Source organism: Adiantum capillus-veneris, chromosome 26, assembly GCF_014529385.1.
Source record: "Adiantum capillus-veneris isolate H3 chromosome 26, ASM1452938v2, whole genome shotgun sequence".
NCBI lineage: Eukaryota > Viridiplantae > Streptophyta > Polypodiopsida > Polypodiales > Pteridaceae > Adiantum > Adiantum capillus-veneris.
In genome coordinates, this window is record NC_140956.1 from 100215657 (window position 1) to 100232167 (window position 16511).

At 45.0% G+C, this 16511-nt stretch overlaps 1 protein-coding gene across 1 annotated transcript in view; it reads right to left on the reverse strand.

Annotated features, from left to right (window-relative positions):
• LOC147423894 (protein KINESIN LIGHT CHAIN-RELATED 3-like) overlaps nucleotides 1-12702 on the reverse strand; it is a 42093-nt gene extending 29391 nt beyond the window's left edge. Inside the window, exon 1 of the mRNA XM_086501020.1 lies at nucleotides 10688-12702. Coding sequence (XP_086357146.1) covers nucleotides 10688-12609 — 1922 coding nt within the window. The 5' untranslated portion in view covers nucleotides 12610-12702. The remainder of the gene's footprint in view (nucleotides 1-10687) is intronic.
• Between the last annotated feature and the right edge of the window lie 3809 nt (nucleotides 12703-16511).

A 16511-nucleotide genomic window follows, 5' to 3' on the forward strand; every position in this document is an offset into this window, starting at 1 on the left:
CACGAAGAAGATTCAACCGAATTAACAGAGGAAGTGTATGGGCCACCTCGGCCTACTCAGTACGAACTTCAAGAGATGGAACGTCGACAGCAAGTTGGCGAGTGCACAAAGCAGATGATTAAATTTGCCAAAGATCCTTAGTGGCAAAAAGCGACCGAACCACCCATCAAATCAGCAATCAAGAAACCTCCTTCTCTGAGGATGTTTACAGAACAAGAACTTCAAGAGGTGGTTCAGACTCGAATCAGTCAGCTTTTATACGCGAACAATCAATCCAAAAAGCAAGTGAAAAAGCGGAAGAAGGGGATTGACTACCCTGGTTATTTGGGCCGTCTATCTTCTTTTGCATCTGCAAGAAAGCAGAAGAAGCGTGTACGCTTTGAAGGACTACCCAATTCGTCTTCTTCCTCTTCTTTTGACAGTTCTTCTAGCTCTTCTGACTCGGGCGAGGAGTACAAAAAAGGTAAAAAGCAAAGCTTCGGAAAGGGCAAGAAAAAGGCAAAGAAACCCACATTCCGCCCAGTTTCTGACAGCTCTACAAAGGAGTCATCCTCTGACAGTTCGAACTCAGATGATCATATCCTTTATGCAAAGAAGAAGCACTTCCACAGAGCCATTCAATATGACTTCCTTGAAGATAAAAGCAAGAAAGCAAAAGAATTTTAAAAAGGTGGACAATCGATAAAATTTGGATTTTTTTCTATTTCCGAGATGCTCCGAGGGCTTTGGCCTTCATCCAACAGTTTGACATAGCCTTTTCTGCAGGGCATTAATGATTACTCAGAGCGCTCCATGTCAAGCGACACATCCAGCCCTATGTGTCCGTGGACAAGCTACAGCATGATCAAGGTTCAATCAGTCCAGTCAGTTTAGGTTTAGAAGTGATCTGGCACTTTTGTGAGTCTATTCGTAAACCGTGCATGCCCAGTCACTTAGTGTAGATGCATCTCCTCTACTTGCACACAACATGATCATCAGTATTCCCTTCAGAATCCATGAGATTCAGTCAGGGGATTTTTCCAGTGCATTTAACCTATTTTCCCTATTTTTGACATTTTTCACTTATTATTTTTAACTGACTTTCCAACAAAAGTAGGTAGGGCAATTTTGCTAAGTTAATATATAAGCAAACCCAAGTTAGCACTTTCTGGCAGAAGAGGCAGCAAGAGCACATGCTCAACAGGCACCTTCTCAACAGAACCCCAGCAGGACTCCTGGCGTTTTTGGTTCCTCCATCCTCGCCGTAGAAGAAACCCTAGCGTATTTGGATTCCCTCAGCATCCCCATCCAGCCCTTGGCGATTTCAGCCCAGATCCTCGCCAACAATCCCCCAAGCCTGGCGTTTGCAGTTGCACCATTGCCAGCATACTAGAGCAGCCAGCGTTTTCACTAACGCCAGCAGCAAGTTGCAGATTGGCATAGCGTTTTTGCCAAAGCCCCCACATCTGCTAGCGTTTTGGGTTTTCAGCCATTCCGCAGCAGAAGAAACAGCGTTTTCAGCCTTCGTGGACAGCAGACCATTCAGCTCTAATTGGATGCAGAAGAACCCCCATTTTCAGCCATAAAAACGCAGCCAAAACAGTCATTTTCAGCCACCCAAAACAGCCCAAAGATTTGCAGATTTTCAGCAGTTAGAAGACCACAGATTTCAGCCCTAAAGTCGTCGTCGTCGTCATCGGCATAGTCCCAGATTGCATCATTCCATTGCATCGTCCTTGTACCACTTTGTGCAATCATAAGTATACCACTCTCGCCGACGAGAGTGGGGCCTTCGGAGGAGGGTTTTACAACGTCTCTGGTGTCGTATCTCTCTTCTCTCTCTATCTCTCAATCTCGTACACTTGCACGCACATTGTCCATTCACTTTGTTCGTGATCATAGCACTTTCCATTAAGAACGGAAGGCTCTCCCTTCCATAAGAACTAAAAGGAACCTTGAGCACACTTCGGAGCACTCATCTTGAGCAAAGCGCAACAATCATTCCGCTGCACCTAACATTGGTATCAGAGCTTTGGCAGTGTTTTGTATCACTCAAGGAAAGAACCACAAGAATCACAAGAATTTTTTTGCTTGCTATGGTCGCACGAACCCAAGTTCGCTTGGGCATGTCGATTCCTAATCGTGTTTTGTTGAAGAGTGACAGGAATCCCAAGAAAGAAGGGCTTGTCCAGCCTCCCCTTGTGTCTCTTTTCACTCATTCAGAGCGGACCGTGCACTTAACGGCCGGCCAATCGACGTGAGGTGGGAAAAAGCAACCTTGGTGTGAGCGCAAGGCCGCCAAGGGGTGCGCCCGCAGAAAAGAGTAGAACTCGGGTGAAGAGAAGATCCTTCTCAAACGCGGTTTGCAAGCGAAAGAAAACCTCAAGAACTCAAGACCCGCAAGAACTCAAGTTCCTCGTGGACTTAAGAACCCAAGACCCCCAAGAACCCAAGTTCCTCGTGAACTTAAGAACCCAAGACCACAAGAACCCACAAGAACCACGACTTCAGAATGATCATCACTCGAAGCGGAATGGATACTTCGCTTGGAGGTGATGAGCATGAGAGAGGCGAAGAAGAATTTTCCCCACCAGGAGGTTTTTCCGACCCTTCCCCATCTACGAATGGAGGAGTTGGAGCTGATGTTTATGCAACAGAATTTAAAACACGAAGCAAGAAATGCAGCAAGAATGGCAGAAATGAAACTCAGACACACAGAAGACAAAGCAGAAAGAGAAGCAGAAAGAAAGGCCTACGCAGAAAGAAGGGCAGCCATAGATCGTGAATACAAAGAAGGTATGGCAGCCATAGAGCGTGAATACAAAGAAGGTATGGCAGCCATAGAGCGTGAGCACGAGCAAGCACGCTTGGAAGCCAAAGAAAGACGAGCCAAATGTGATCGCGAGAACAAAGCAAGACAAGAGAACGGCGACCAACACATGAAAGAGTTGTGGCAACTTTTTTCTCACGTGCCGGCGTACTTTGCACCGAATCAGGAAAAGGAGTCCCTCTCACTCTCTTCTTCTCCCAAGCATGACACACAGGATTTGCATGATTATGAGAAGCATGAAGATTTGAATGATAATGATTTCCATGATGGTTTGGATGACAAAGATAAGCATGATGATTTGCATGATCAAGATGTGATTTCTCACAAGCATGATGAGTTGCATGAAGAAGATGTGATTGTTCACCAGGATGAGGTGTTAGTGGATGCTTTTTCTAGCGAAGCTAACCTCGTTGCAGATTCGATCGTTCACGAAGAAGAAGCGATCTTGGCTCTCGAGCCTAGGTCCAAAGAACCCTCACAGGAAGTATTATGTGTTTGCAAAATTGATACGCACGCATTGTTCGAGTGTTTCATTCGTGATCGTTTCCTGTATTCTCGTCAGCATTGTTATGTGATCCCTTTTTCTAGGCATGACATATTGTATGTTGAGCAGGTTTCACTCATGAATGAGCACGTATGTATGCGGATTTTTCATGAAAAGCTGAAAAGTATGCATTCAAGGAAGTCACATTCCATGTCTCTTCCTTGGCACGACACAGTTGCAGAAAGAGCACATGGAAGTATGAGCATCAAGCGTGGGCATTTCCATTGTGTTTTGCCACAGTTGCTTGCTCTAGATCATAAGAGAAAGATTCGATCTCATTGTTTGCGTGTGTGTGGTGAACGGGTTAGCACTCTGTCTCTTTGTTCATCCACATTGCATGCACAGTCTTTGAGGAAGACAAGATTTTTTCCATTCACTTTACATGGAATGGGTATGTTCATGGTTTGTGTTAGAAATGGTTTCAAGAATTTTCAGCCATGGACATTCTTGAAGAAGAAAGAAGCATGACTAAAGACGAAGATGAAGCATTAAAGGAGCCACAAAAGACTTTGTGTCGCTTTCGGCGCGGCCCAAAGAAGCAAGCATTGCAGACCTTTATGAAGTTCAACTACCGCACGACCCACACATCAGAGTGGGCCGGCGAAGAGTCCCTTCCAGGATTCCAGATGCTATTGGCGATCTCCCTCGACGCCATACAGTTCGGTACCAGTACCTCACTTTGAAAAGGAGGGGATGTCACGTGACACATCCAGCCCTATGTGTCCGTGGACAAGCTACAGCATGATCAGGGTTCAGTCAGTCCAGTCAGTCTAGATTTAGAAGTGATCTGGCACTTTTGTGAGTCTATTCGTAGACCGTGCATGCCCAGTCACTTAGTGTAGATGCATCTCCTCTACTTGCACACAGCATGATCATCAGTATTCCCTTCAGAATCCATGAGATTCAATCAGGGGATTTTTCCAGTGCATTTAGCCTATTTTCCCTATTTTTGAGATTTTTCACTTATTATTTTTAAGTGACTTTCCAACAAAAGTAGGTAGGGCAATTTTGCTAAGTTAATATATAAGAAAACCCAAGTTAGCACTTTCTGCAGAAGAGGCAGCAGGAGCACATGCTCAACAGGCACCTTCTCAGCAGAGCCCCAGCAGGACTCCTTGCGTTTTTGGTTCCTCCATCCTCGCCATAGAAGAACCCCTAGCATTTTTGGATTCCCTCAGCATCCCCATCCAGCCCTTGGCGATTTCAGCCCAGATCCTCGCCAACGATCCCCCAAGCCTGGCGTTTGCAGTTGCACCATCACCAGCATACCACAACAGCCAGCATTTTCACTAACGCCAGCAGCAAGTTGCAGATTGGCCTAGCGTTTTTGCCAAAGCCCCCAGATCTGCCAGCGTTTTGGTTTTTTAGCCATTCCACAGCAGAAGAAACAGCATTTTCAGCCTTCGTGGAGAGCAGACCATTCATCCCTAATTGGATGCAAAAGAACCCCCATTTTCAGCCATAAAAACGCAGCCAAAACAGTCATTTTCAGCCACCCAAAACAGCCCAAAGATTTGCAGATTTTCAGCAGTTAGAAGACCACAGATTTCATCCCTAAAGTCGTCGTCGTCATCGGCATAGTCCCAGATTGCATCAGTCCATTGCATCGTCATTGTACCACTTCGTGCAATCATAAGTAGACCACTCTCGCCGACGAGAGTGGGGCCTTCGGAGGAGGGTTTTACGTCGTCTCTGGTGTCGTATCTCTCTTCTCTCTCTATCTCTCAATCTCATACACTTGCACGCACATTGTCCATTCACTTTTTTCGTGATCATAGCACTTTCCATTAAGAACGAAAGGCTCTCCCTTCCATAAGAACTAAAAGGAACCTTGAGCACAGTTCGGAGCACTCATCTTGAGCAAAGCGCAACAATCATTCCGCTACACCTAACACTCCAAGATTAGGAGGGCTACATCTTTTCTAAAAAGCAATGCTTAAACATGGTGGTCCACTCTTCTTCTCAAGAAAGAAGCTCCAATCAATCAAGTGGTTGAAATTCAAAACGCTCTTTATTTCTTCTTGGCTGACCCGGAAGTACGAACGGGATATACGAACCGCTTGGAACCATCTTCGGATGACCAAGGGAGATTTTGTGGAGGCTTATTGCAAGAGGTTTTGGGACTCTTTTCTACCAACCTCTTCATTTAGGAAGGTCTCTTTTAAGGAAAAGATTGAGCGGTTTTGCTGCGGACTCCCTACAGAGATCCGAGACTACTGCTCGGAACAAAAGTCAAATTCTACTCAAGAATTAATGGGTCATGCGAAACAAGGTTTCTCGATACATTCGGTCTTTTGGGGCTTGCCTTTGGCTTTACCCCACTGATGAGATCTTGACTCAGAGAACCCGAAAGACCTCCAACAATGAAGTCGAAAGAAAAAGAGTTCCCAAGAAAAGAAGGATAAGGCTATAAAGAGGGTCAATTATATTAGAGAGGGGAAGTGTGGAAGGTGCAGCGGAAGTGAATGTTGAACTTTGCCCAAGATGAGTGCTCCGAACTGTGCTCAAGGGTTCCTTTTACTTACGGAAGGGAGAGCCTTCCGTTTTCTTTAGTGAGAGAGTGTAAATGATCACAAACAAAGTGGTAAACACTGTGAATGAAAGTGTTGAGACTGAGAGATAAGAGAGAGAAGAATACGACACCAGAATGTTGTCAACCCTGCTCCGAAGGCCCTAGTCTCTATGGCGAAAGCGGTCTACTATTGATTGCACAAATCTCTACACTGCAATGGACTTGCCGACGATGTCGACAACGATGAGGACAACGATGAGACAGCTGAAATCTGAAAACACCAATGGCTGAAATCTGCAAATCTCTTACCTTTTGAATTATGACTCTATGTCGGTGACGACGGCGGTGACGACGATGTGACGATGACGCGCTGAAAACGCAGATGCTGAAATCTGCGAATAGCGGGCTGAATGTGCAAACATTGGCTGATCTGACTGTGCGGCGAGGATCTGCTGCGGGAAGGTGAGATCTGCAAGGTTAGGGACTTGTTCTACGGTGTCTATATGCTGAAAATGCAAAACGCTGATGCAAAGGCTGAATCCGTCGCGGGGAATCTGCAAAACGCTAGGCGTCTTGCTGATCCAAAAACATTGGGGCTGATCTGTTGTTTCTGCTAACGCTGGGGCTGATCTGTCGCGGGGAAACCGATGCGGTGAAGATCTCCTACCGAAAGGATCATGTCGCAATGTCGTAAGGCTGAAATCTGCAAAACGCTAGAGCTTGAGGCTGATTCAAAAACGCTAGGGCAGATTTGGTGTCTGTTGCAAAAACGCTATGGCTTCTGCTGTCGGGGGAGTCTCGCTGAGAAGGTGCTCTGTTGGACACTTGGTCCCTGCTGCCTCTTCTGCCAGAGAGTGCTAGCGCTAGGTTTTCTTATATACTGACTTACTCAATTTGCCCTACCCAGTTTCCCAGCAAAGTAACTTATTAATAATAAGCGAAAAATGGCTAAAATAGAGAAAATAGGTTCTGTGCACTTGTAAAATGCTCCTAATGGAATCTGATGGTACTGCTGATGATCTTGCTATGTGCAACCAAAGGATATGCATCTACTCTAAGTGCCTGGACATGCACGGTCTGCGAACAGACTCACAAAAGTGCCAAAACACTTCCTAAGCTAGGCTAACTAAACCCTTGTCATGAAGTAGCTTGTCCACGTACTGTCACAAGACAGGCACCACGTGCCAATAAAAAAGAACAGACTGAACAAACTTTTAGCACTTCAATAACAACTGAACTGAGAGAGAGAGAGAGAGAGAGCGACGACACGCAACACGGAGTGGCAGAAATCCACCCGAGAGAGTATTGGCCCCAAACCTTGGCAGCCCTTTTCGGTATTTCTTTATATTGCATCAACATAGTACAAGCCGGAACTCCAGACTCTGCACCTTCTCCAGGAAGCATGCCAGAGAATGAGCCCTAACCTCATATTTAAAGGCCCTTGGCCTAAAAAGCAGTTACAATGAAAAGCCTTCAAAACTCAGAAGCTTCTAGTCCCAAAAGCTGCCAGTGTAATTTACGGAAATCCGTACAGCCTGCCACGTCATCAGCCAGTGCAAAACGCGGAAATCCGTATAACCTGCCACGTCATCATGCCAGCACAATTTTTGGAAATCCGTCGTACAATTGTCCCGTCGTCAGCTTTGCATGAGTGTGTGTGTGAGTCCTGCTTTATTTTAATCCCTTTGTCACTGGGGCCCATCGAACGGGGTCTTCATAAGTTGGTAGGACTTCTTCTTCTTCTACTACTTGTTCTTCTTAGGGTTTAGGCCCCTCGGCCGGCATCTGTAAGTTGGCTCCATTCTTCAGGGCTTTGACACGTTAGCAGTTTGTTACATCTCCCCTTCTTGAAAGAGAGTAATCGTCCGTGATTACAGCATATCTGCAAAACAACTCAAGTTAGCTCAAAAATTTCCGAGGGTCATTCCGAGGGACTTGACATTCCGGCATAGTAAAATTAGCCATCACACCCAGACTGTACTGATCTTCCACGGGTGTCTTGATGCACTAAAATTACATACCCAGGCAATCTCATCCAATTAGGAATATTCAGTGGTTGGCACATCACAATGCAACACAAATGCCCACATATGCATGTTACAAGACATAGAAACATAAAGTCGCCGATGAACACTCCTCCCGCATAACCTAACAAGGTCCGGACCGAGAGATATTCAACGAACCTCATCACTCCTCCCGCATAACCTAAAAAGGTCCGGGCCGGGAGATATAGAGGCCTTTTATAACCAAACGCCCCCTAGACCGCAGCCTACATCGTTTGGAGGTACTGAGAGTAACCACTGCTCAGACTTCTTAATACTCCTCCTACATAACGCATACAACAACAACAACAATTATTTTACAAGCATACAACGAAACGCTCCCCAGGCATCAACATGCGTCGTTCGGAAGTTTCCTAGCATACAACGGAACGCTCCCCAAGCAAACTTGCGTCGTTCCGAGGTTCAAACAATACCAAAACAGTATTTCTCACTTCTCCCACCCGGGAGTAAAAATCACCAATCACTGAAACTAGTATTAAAACCAGAGTCAAACAATTCAAATCATTCATCACATGTAACCTTTTGGTCTCATAGGTCATTTTTGGCCTTTTGAAGACGATAATATTACATTTCATTTCAATTCATTTCTCCCCTTCATTGTTTTCAATTCAGTTTCTCTTTTCAAGTGAAGTGAAGTAGCCTAGTGTTTGTGCGGAGTACTAAATCCGAGCGAAATCCTTCCGATGCACCAGACAACGTGCCAACTGAAAAAAACGGACTGGAAAAGACTTTTAGCACTTCAAAACAATTGAACACACATGCACACACACAGTCCACGCGAGGGACAGAGTGGCGGAGTTCCACTCCCAAAGAGCATTGGCCCCAAAACCCTAGTGCCCCTTTCGGTATTTCTTTTATATTGCTTCAATGAGGTACATAGTCGGGGGCTCTCCTCTACTTCCTTGAATACTCGAAATGCCAGAAAGAGACAACCATCATATGAACTAGCAGGAAAGGGGTTGTTTAAATAGGCTTAGAATCCCAAATCAGCCAGCCCTCCTAATAACCCCACGACCCAATAATTTGGAGATCACAGCGCCTGTAAATGGCCCCTAAAGTGGGTACTAGACAGACTGCCCGACGAGCTAACGTGGCCTGGAGGCTCGCCCAAACCAGATGCAACCTAAAATGCCATGCATGTGGGTGGCCAACCCAGGAGCACACTAGTTGTACAACTATGTCCTAACCCTACGTGAAGCAACAAAAGTGGTGTAACTGTAACAGAGGATATTGAAGTAGAAGTCCTTACAATATCAACCAACACAAGAGGGTGTGGGAGTAGCCGATGATGAGGGGGAGGATGTAGATGATATAGAGGGTGAAAAGGAACTAGCAAGAACTTAGAAGCATGGTCACCATGAAATGCATTCTCTACACAGAACCGCACGGCACAAGATAGACAATCGTCTCCACCAATGGTACATAATCGCCAGCCTTCAGTAGCCTGAGTTAGCCGGACAAGGTAGAGCTCCATCTCCTGTGCACCATGCCACGTCGGGATGTCATCAATAGCTATACGTTGTAGGAGAAGTTGGAGATCGGCCACGCCTCCTCCGAGAACTAGTGGAGCCATCAATCCAACTCACATTGCTATAAGCCAAGATGCATGTGTCTTGTGACCGTGTATCACAAAGATGAGCATCATTTGACTCATCTGCCACACCATCTCCTCCAAAGATTGAATAGGTCCTCTCTCTCCCCTATGCTCACGTGTTACCACGTTTCTAAAACGTCTCTTGCGGTTCACATTTCAGGGGTTTCTGATCCAAAAACGCGTTCCTCGGTTACTACACTTGCTCTCTAGAGACCGTAGTACTCATGCAAAAATGATGTACCTTTAATGGAGATTCAACCAATAGATGACTTGGCAATGGATGTCAACCCTCTCAAAACACTCATATATCCTCCTACCTAATGGCTTCATCCAACTCACCCTACAAGATACTCCTTGGGGCTGATGAACTGAGGAAAAGGCACTTATATCTAACTCCTACTAGCTGCAAATGACCTGAACCAAGCAGATCTAGGAGACTGATTTGAAGGTTTGTCTCCTTGGTGAAAGCTAGGACTTCTAAAGTATTTCAACGTTCAACGTTGATCACCTGGTTGGTGGTGCTTAATCAAAATCTAAGTCATGCCTGAGTTCTTGGGGAGACTCTGGGCCAATCTTGGGGCTGGAAGTTCGCCCTGACTGGGGCTCGAAATGGCCTTCAAAAATGCAGGAACTGCTGACCCTGACACTCTAATTCCGCCTGACGGGCTGGAAATGGCCAACAAAAACACAGGAAGGCTGACCCTGAAACTCTAAATTCCACCTTAGTGGCTGCAAGGTTCTATGAAGGTAGGGCTGAAAAACACTCTCATGTAGGGCTGGTCTGAACTGGTTGGATTGCCCCTGAGGAGATCTACAATACGCTGCAGGATCATCCCCTTCTTGGGCTTACCCCCTTCTTCCTTCTTCAACACGGAAGATGCTGACAGTTAAATGCTGGCTGAGAAAAGCTGTGAGGGCCCCTCTCCCTCTCTGTTTTTTCAATGCAGCAGTCTCCAAGTTCCCTCGGCTCCGCCCACCCACAGAACAACTTAACTTCCATGCCCTGTGTTTCATGCTTTAGCCCTGCCAGTACGTGGGCTGCAATTACAATATCGTAACTGATACACAGAAGCTTTCCATAACCATGCTCCATGACCCTAAATACAACACTGGGATTGTGACGATAACACTCATACAAAAAGACATAAACAATGAAAGCACACACCTGCGGCATGATTTGTAGAGGGCAGCTAAATTGTGATACATCGTTGCCCTCTTTGTTGAATCCAATCCCGAAATATTTCCACTTAAGTACCTCCTTGCAGTGTCCAACTGTTGTGGAGCTTCTTGAAACCTTCTCAGCTGTATATACGCTGCACCAAGATTGAAATGCAGATACAACAGCTCTCGAGCATGAAAGGTCTTCTTCTTTGAGAGGGAGTACTGTAAGTATGGTAAGGCTTCATTGGCTTTTCCCACCCGCAGTAAAAGAAACCCTATCTTTCCATCAATATCAGCAGCAGCAAAAGCTGGTACATCCTCAGGACGTATGCCTAGCCCATCTAGCATACTTTTTGCCTGTTTCAAGATATCTATTGCATGATTGCACTCTCTTTGCTCTTCATAAACCAAGGCCAACAATGCCAGAGACAATGCAGCATCGGCAGATGGCTCTCTGCTTCGTATGGCCTCCTGGGCCTTTACACAGTATTCACTAACACAATCGTTTTTCTTCGTCCTTGCACAAGCCCTTGCAGCTGTGAGTAATGCATTGAAATGAATTGCAGTTGTCAGTTCCGAGGTTTTGATAACTTCTTCCAGCTTCGCTAATGACTCAGGGTGACGTCCCATGAGTTGCAGACACTCTGCAATGCTGAAATCAAGATAAGCCACTTCTTCCACATCCTCAGCTTGATGCAAAATAGGCCTGGCTGCATCAGCTTCAGCCAAAGACTCCTTGTACTTCCCCATGTCACAATACAGTCCACATAGGAAACTTCTTACTTCAGCAACCTCCAGAGAATCTGGACCAAATTTCTTAGTGTACATGTCCAAAGCTTTGAGAGCTGCACTCAATGCTCCCTCAACATCCTTCAATCCTCGGAAGCCACGTGCTGCTTGTAGGTAGGATGTGCCAAGATCAGGGTCATCTGGCTCCAAAATCTTTTCCTTGAGCTCAAGAAAGTTTCGGTAGTGTGTAATAGCTTGAGAATGTTGTGAGAGAAGCATCTTTGATCGCCCCAAAAACGCTTGCACTTCGGGCTTAAGGCCATTACAATAATCATTTTCCCCCCCTATCTCCGCCAAGTGAGCCAAAGCTGAGGTACAGTGTTCAAAGTACGATACTGCAGTTGGGTAGTCTTCCAACCTGAAATAAGCATACCCTAAGAGGTACAGACACCGAGGATAATCTGGTATATCTCTGTGGGACTCATAAGCTCTTAAGGCTCTTTGTGCGTACAAAAGGATTTTGGGGGGCTCCTCATCAAAGTATGCAAAGGACTGGGCTACATGTAGACATGCTTCACATACTAGATAGTCGTCCTGCGCTGCAAATGGCAACAACCTATCAACTGCAGACTTGAGATCCTCTAAAGCTTCTCCCTTTGCAATCCCACCGCGAAGCACCTGCATCTTGGACCCCAAATCAGCCCATGCTGCGTCATCTGCGACTGGCTTCATATCAACACCGGCACCAGCTTGTTCTGCTACCATATGTACGCATCTGCAGCTCAGCATCCTGTGTCTATGTGCATCTCTGTGGTGATACATCACAATGCCTCGGTGAGGATTGAGATAAGGAGACCCCGTCAACCCCCTGCGTACATTGTAAGAACTTCTTTCTCCATACACGTGCTGATGATGTTGAGGATAATGAGTGCTCTGGTGGGAATGATGCCGAACCACTACGTCTCTCTGTACATGATTATTCTGCGTCTTTTGCATGATAACCCCAGGCCGATGCATCCAGAAGTCCCTTGGTTCATGACAAAGGCGCTGGAACTGCATCCTACTGGGGTTTACGAACAACTGTCTGTTGAGAGCTTCAATAGTGACTTTGGTGCCTCTCAGAAGTAGGCTTTGTGAAGTGTCCTTGCTACTAGTGAGCAAAACAGCGAGAGGCTTAGCGGAGGCTGTGCAGCCCATCCTCCGTTTAACCAGCTCTGTGTACTGGAAGAAGCTAGTCGCCGCCCACGGCCTCAGAAGAGGACTCCATAGTTCAAAATATTTTGAGGTTTAATGATATGGCCGTAAAATATCTATCGAAAGTGATCATTAGAAACTGATATCTGTGTGAACCACAGTTTATCCAACATTTTTTTGCCTCATGGCAGAAGGTGATGTCAACTACCTCGTTTTTCTCCTGGATTCATGGTTGACAAATAGTCATCTTAACTCTATCTTGCTCATTAGTTTAATAAGATCCTGAGTGGTTGATGCAAGTTGCAGTACAGCTCTACTACACCAATCTTGTGTGTGCAAGTAGGCGTACCACTAAACGTGTCTCAAATGAGTCCAAAACAAACTAGCTACACCAATCTTGTGTGTGCAAGTAGGCGTACGACTAAAAGTGTCTCAGATGCGTCCAAAACAAATTGACATAAGCTCTTTGTTCATAATTGAGGATGCCTCTCTATGAGGAATCACATCGTGACAGAAGCTTCAATATAAGATTATTCTTCGTTCTATCTAAAGAGTTCCATTTTACGTTTCTTGCAATGGACCAGGGGGAGGTGGTTAGTGCTTCACAAGCTCTCCAAAAAGAGCAACAAACCTTTGTTATAATTGAAGACAACTTTGGTCACAAAATTAAGAGGAAGATTGCCATCACCTCTCGCATAATTAATTTAGGAGATTCGCGAATAAGTATTTAAAATATTATAAAAATGAGATAGAGGGACAAGTATTTAAAAATTTAGAAGATTCGTGAATAAGTATTTAGAATATTATAATGAGATAGAGGGACAACTGTATGAACAAAATACCAACTTAGAGAGAGAGAGAGAGAGGACTTTATGTATTATAATCATCATGCAGCATCTTGCTAACAAAGGTGGCCTTTTCATCGTCCCAACAAAGTGACCTTCTGTAATCAAGACAATAGTTTGACCTTGTAGGATCGGAAACGTAGATGCACAAAGAGTCATCTCAATGTAGAAGCTTCATCTTCTAACTTATTTGGAATCTCTTTTTGATCCTTTAGAAGCTTTATAGCAAATAGAAAACTCTTAGAAACATGCAAATGCTTCTCATGGGGAAGAGCCATACTTACAATGGTTGTATGACTCATGCATGGAAACCAAATTCTCCATCATAGTCTCTGGAACTTGGTGAGAATAACTATCAAACGAAGATGCTGAGACAAAAAAATAAATGCGAAGTGAGCTCTCAAGTGACCCTCTTCCTCTTCTCAAGCTAAAGAAGACTCTTACATGACACAAATTACAAAGTCGATCGACAACCCAGTCACCCGAGCATAAACTTCCAACATGGAATGTCATAAAATCTAGTATCTAACTAACGCAAATGATTTTCACATATTGAATTCATCATTTAATGTGGGAAAATAAATGGGAACAAGAGTTAGAATATAGGCATGTGCTTTTAGATCTATCTCAGCACAGGACCAAAGGGAGAGAAGGCAATGGGTCCAAAAGGGAGATGGTCTATCAAAGAGCAATGGCCAGATAATGGAGCTTCAAAGACCTTAGGGTTAGCTTCATTAATGACCTCCAAAGGTTAGTGTTAAAAGTCCTTAGACCTAGGACCTTAGGCAAGCAGGGGTTGATCTTGAGGTGGGAATCTTGCCCAAGCTTGAGGTGTTTGTCATGCTTGCTGACTAAGGTGCTTGAGGTGTTTGTCGTGCTTGCTGACTAAGGTGCTTTTGGTGCTTGTCATGCTTGATTATTAAGGTGCTTGAGGTGATTGTCATGCTTGAGGGATAAGGTGCTTGAGGTGCTTAAAGTCAATGGGATCCCTACATAAGAGGGGGCGAGCCTTGAAGCTGGGGGATGAGAGAGAACACACTCACACACACTCTCAAGGCAAGCCAAGACTTAGGAGGCAACAAGGACACATGTGAACCCTCTACCAGTGTTGCCCTCATGGTGTTCTTGGATCCTATTGGATAGCCCTTAAAGAGGTCCAATGAAAATTTAGTCAATTATCCAAGCAATATTCAAGCCCTCTCTCCTAAAGGGGTAAGGAGGACACTTGTCCAAATGCTACCCTTGTTGCTTGATATGACTAAAGCATGTAATTGGGTAGGCTTGTGGAGGTCCAATCAAGTCCAAGCTTGAGCTAGAAGGGGGGATCGACCCAAGCAAGAAGGGGGTGTGCTTGTGGATATACACTCTCTCCCACACACTCACACACATTCTCATTGTGTGAAGTGCAAGGACTTAATTTCCTTCTCCAAGCTTGAGAAGTTGAGAGCCTACATAAATACCTCTTGGCTCTGGAATGCAAATCCAACCAAGAGCCATGCTTCAGAGCTATGCTTGCCATCTTTTGCATCTCCATTACTATGATATACTATGCTATGCTCTATGAGTAATGGTATGGGAGGACACTACTTCTTTCTCGTATGCTACTTCTTCTTCCTCTTCCCTACCCTCACTCCCTACTAGCTCTCTCCACCTTCGAAGGTGTTTGAGGTTTGGAATTGAGGCTGGGGACAAGTTAATGCTTTTGTTAAGTTAATTACGGGCATAATTGTGGTGCATGAAGCCAACCATCTTCATTGCACCAACGAGGTCTCAAGGAACACAAGCTTGTATTGTACCAAGTCTCTCTTTATGAGAGAATCTACAATTCAAAAGCCTTTTGGAGGGGGGGACTGGCTCCACATAAATCCGGTCCTCAACTGTTGTCAATTTCTCTAATTCTCTCTCTTGCAAAGTATTGTTCATTCCAAGCTAATTAAGTATAATAAATATGTTGCTATCTCTAATCAAGTCTTCTATTTATGCTCTTGAAGAATTCCCATAAAAATACTCACTACAGTTATCTTTATTCCGCTACGCTCAAAATTGGCATTGATGAGAGATCTGTAGACATGTAGTAGTGTTAGTGTGTATACGCGCTTCACCAGGGGCACTTTTCTCCCACTGGGTTTTTCCCCCTGGACACTTGGTGTGAAAGGACACCTTATCTCTTAGGGTTTCATATAAGCTTTGTAGCTCTGAGTTATAGACAAATTATTATTCCAATACAGAGAGACAGACTACAGAGATCTCGTACACAAGCTCTGTGTCTTCTCCTTCTCCATCTTATTCCTACTCTGAGTTGCTGTCTTCCTTCTGTTTCCTGTTTCATCATCTTCAACAATTGGTATCAGAGCAAGGTGATTTCCAGAGCCTCTACTTGCGTTTTCGCGTCCACGCGCGCAATCGCAGTTTTCAGGCAGTTTTCGGAAAATTTGTTCGTGGGAGCATCCTCGACGTTCCGGGAGTATTCTGAGCAGGTGACCTGCGGTTTTACCCCCCTTTCGAAGCCGTTCGAGCCCTCAGAATTTTGTTCTGAGCAGCGTAGCAGAAGTTACTTTTCGGAGGCGTTTAGATCAAGAGGGTGTGCTTTTTGACAGATTTTCTTCAGGTAAACAGTTCTTTTGGGAAGCAGCTTGTCTTAGCTTTGTGCTGAGATTTTGTGTAGAGTTTTGCTTGGATTGGAGAGGAGATTTGTGAATCTCTTGGAGGTTCTTTTGCTCTCTTGTGTGCATCTACAGTATGGCTCAATCTACGGAGAAAGAGATTTTTGGTGCGTTTACATCCGAAGACAAATTGGATGGTACCAACTATTCTCTTTGGTCTTTTATGGCCAAAAATGTTTTGGTTGGTAAAGGATTGTGGGATTATGTATCTGGAGATGAAGTTCGTCCAGGTAGCATTGCACCTGCCACACCTGGTCGTGGTGGAGCTATTGGGGCAGGACCCTCACAAGTCACTCCAGAGCAAAAGAGATGGGATACTAAAGATGCACAGGCTATGGCTGTGATTGCCTTAACCATAAAGAGGACAATCACACCACATATCAGATCTTGCAGAACT